This window comes from Trypanosoma rangeli, assembly GCF_003719475.1.
Source record: "Trypanosoma rangeli strain AM80 chromosome Unknown Tra_15.4_contig_00599, whole genome shotgun sequence".
NCBI lineage: Eukaryota > Euglenozoa > Kinetoplastea > Trypanosomatida > Trypanosomatidae > Trypanosoma > Trypanosoma rangeli.
In genome coordinates this window covers 4,039-7,147 of record NW_021706347.1, presented here as the reverse complement: position 1 = coordinate 7,147, position 3,109 = coordinate 4,039, and the positions used below count along the sequence as shown (strand labels likewise).

General features: G+C 56.8%; 1 protein-coding gene across 1 annotated transcript, besides 5 other annotated features; it reads right to left on the bottom strand.

Moving 5' to 3' along the window:
* Window positions 1-47: 47 nt before the first annotated feature.
* Window positions 48-70: a microsatellite.
* A 304-nt stretch (window positions 71-374) lies between these two features.
* Window positions 375-399: a microsatellite.
* Window positions 400-824: 425 nt separating this feature from the next.
* On the bottom strand, window positions 825-2,516 carry TraAM80_09510 (malic enzyme; the record flags this gene model as incomplete). The annotated part of the gene is made up of 1 exon (XM_029386189.1): window positions 825-2,516. One exon carries the CDS (start codon window positions 2,514-2,516, stop codon window positions 825-827), a length of 1,692 nt encoding a protein of 563 aa, XP_029233954.1.
* A 164-nt stretch (window positions 2,517-2,680) lies between these two features.
* Window positions 2,681-2,713: a microsatellite.
* A 44-nt stretch (window positions 2,714-2,757) lies between these two features.
* Window positions 2,758-2,782: a microsatellite.
* An 81-nt stretch (window positions 2,783-2,863) lies between these two features.
* Window positions 2,864-2,887: a microsatellite.
* Window positions 2,888-3,109: the final 222 nt, after the last annotated feature.

Genomic DNA, 3,109 nt, shown 5'->3' with positions numbered 1-3,109 from the left:
GAAGGGGATAATGAGGGCCCGGGAGCCGTGTTTCCCCCTCCCAGCCAACACACACACACACACACACACAGTGCAGTTCGTGGTTGACTCAGTGCGGGGTGGGCCGAAGCCGCAGCGAGGACAGGGCCTAGCGACAAGATAGGAACAGAGCAAAATAACAAAAAAAAATAGCTGCACCGCAACGTGGAACTCCAGCCAAGGAAACAAATAAGCACAAGTTACTTCAACGATGCATGATGCATGCGTAAATGTGCGCGGCAAGGAGCGCGGTGGGTGCGCCTCACCGATGGCGCAAAAACAAAAACACAAACACTGCCAGTACGGCAGCAGCAGTGGTAAGTTATTGTCCCGCGGTAAGTTATTGTCCCGCGGCTCAAAACAAAACAAAACAAAACAAAAACTGCACATCCATGGACAACAACGATCCACAAACAAAACCAACGAATTGTGCTGTGCGCCCAAGAGGGACCACACAACCAGGGGGAGGGAGAGATAATATTTAACGAAAAACTTTATCCGTGCAATACGGATCATTACATCGCACCATTCCATTCCTTTTTTCCTTATTATTTCCGTTTTCCTACCACGCACTTAATTCACCTTCGGTAGGCATTTAGACCCCAGGCTTTAGTTCCCTCTTCTGTCCTTCCCTTGCGTACCAGAGTGGGAAGACATTGTCTCGTATGTGCATGCCCCCAGTCTCTTTGCCTCGATAACCGTCTCCCTCCTCGGCTACCGCATACATTAATACCGTTTATTTATTTTCTTCCTTCGATGTCCCGTCCCCACGGCTCTCCGCGTTGGCCGCCTCAGAGTCTCACGGGTCACGACGCCTTCTCGAGTTCCGCTGGGTACACCGGATTCCACATTGATTTCTTCACGTAGGCGAGAAGCTCGTCGTGGCTGTGCGGCAGGTTGTGGTTGGCGGCGATCTTCAGGCGCTGCGCCTCCAGCACCACGGCGGTGGCAATTTGGGCTGAGATGTTGTGGATGTCGTTCAGCGGCGGGTACAACCGGCCTTCCCGCAGATTCTCCTCCGTCGTGAGGAGGTTGAGCGTTTTAGACGACGCGAGCAGGAGCTCGTCGGGGATGTGCGTCGGCTGAGCCAGCGCGCAGCCAAGGCCGATGCCGGGGAAGACGTACAAGTTGTTTCCCTGCGACGGGATCAACGTCTTGTTTCCAATCACCGTCGACGGGAAAGGGCTGCCGGACGCCACGATCGCCGCGCCGTCCGTCCACTTGTAGGCGTCTTCCGGCGTCACCTCCGCCTTGCGGGTCGGGTTCGACAGCGGGAAGATGATGGGGCGCGGGGCGTTCTGCTTCACCAGCCTCACAATCTCCTCCGTGAAGACGGGCCCCGCGCCGGCGAGGCCCAGAAGCGTCGTTGGCTTCACAAACCGCACAATATCCTCGAGGGTGAGAAGCTTCGCCAGTTCCTCCGCGGAGACGTCGGTGCGGGCGAGCAGCGTCTTGTGCGGCGCAAGCTTGTCGCCGCGCGTCGTCGTCACAAGGCCCTTGGTGTCAACCAGGTAGAAGGTCTTGAGGACGTCCTCCACGGGGATGTTGTACAAGTGTGCGGCGAGCTCAGCGATGCTCTTCGCCACGCCGACGGCAGCCGACCCCGCGCCGAAGACAATGATGCGGTGCTGCAGCGGGGCAATGCCCGACAGCTTGATGGCATTGAGGAAGCCGGCGGCAATCACCGCACCCGTGCCCTGAATGTCGTCGTTGAAGCAGCGGTACTTCTTCTGGTAGCGCTCCAGTATGTCAAAGCAGTGGTCGTTGCTGAAGTCCTCGAACTGGATGACGGCGTTGGGCCACTCCGCACGAGCCGCTTCCATGAACTCATCCATCACGGCGTAGAACTCCTCGTCGCCGAGGCGCTTCTCACGTACGCCAAGGTACTCCTTTTCCTGCAGGTACCTTGCCGTGTTTGTGCCCACGTCCAGCATGACGGGAACGGTGTGCCGGGGGCTAATCCCCGCACCCACAACGTACAAAGAGCACTTACCGATGCTGATACCGATGCCATTCGAGCCAAGATCCCCCAGGCCCAGAATGCGGGAGCCGTCCGTGACTACGACAACGTCCACCCGCTCGTACGCTGCGTCACGCATGATGCCCTGAAACATGCCCTTGTACAGACGGTTGAAGTACAAACCGCGCTCACGGAAGAAGTGGCGGCTGTAGTCCTCGCACGCCTCACCAACCGTCGGGGTGTAAACGATGGGGAGCAGCTCCTCCACGTGGGCAAGGATGGTGGCGTAGTACAGCGTCGTGTTCGTCGAGTGCACGGAGGCAAGGTGCTGGTAGCGGTTGATCGGCTTGTCGTACCTCCTCAGCTGGTTGTACAGGCGGGACACCTGCTCCTCTAGCGTCTCGACGACGGGCGGCAGGCGGCCAAGAATACGGAGCTGTTTGCGCTGCTCCACCGTGAAGGCGGTGCCACGGTTCAGGTGGCGGTCCGCCAGGATGGTGGTGCTGTGCGTCTTCACTCGGAACTGCGACTGCGCCATGACTGGAAAGTGCTTGATGGAGTGTCCTGCTTTGCTTGTGTGTTACTCAAGGAACCCTACCTGGCCGGGCAACTTCTTAAGGCTGTTGTATTTCGAAATGCGTTTATCGTTCTCGTGGCTGATGCACCCAAGTCAGGCACAAAGACAATGAGGGCAAAATTGGGAGAGAAAGAGAGAGAGAAAGAGAAAGAGAAAGAAGGGGATAATGAGGGCCCGGGAGCCGTGTTTCCCCCTCCAGCCAACACACACACACACACACACACACAGTGCAGTTCGTGGTCGACTCAGTGCGGGGTGGGCCGAAGCCGCAGCGAGGACAGGGCCTAGCGACAAGATAGGAACAGAGCAAAATAAACAAAAAAAAAAAATAAGACTGCACCGCAACGTGGAACTCCAGCCAAGGAAACAAATAAGCACAAGTTACTCAACGATGCATGATGCATGCGTAAATGTGCGCGGCAAGGAGCGCGGTGGGTGCGCCTCACCGATGGCGACAAAAACAAAAACACAAACACTGCCAGTACGGCAGCATCAGTGGTAAGTTATTGTCCCGCGGTAAGTTATTGTCCCGNGGCTCAAAAAACAAACAAAAC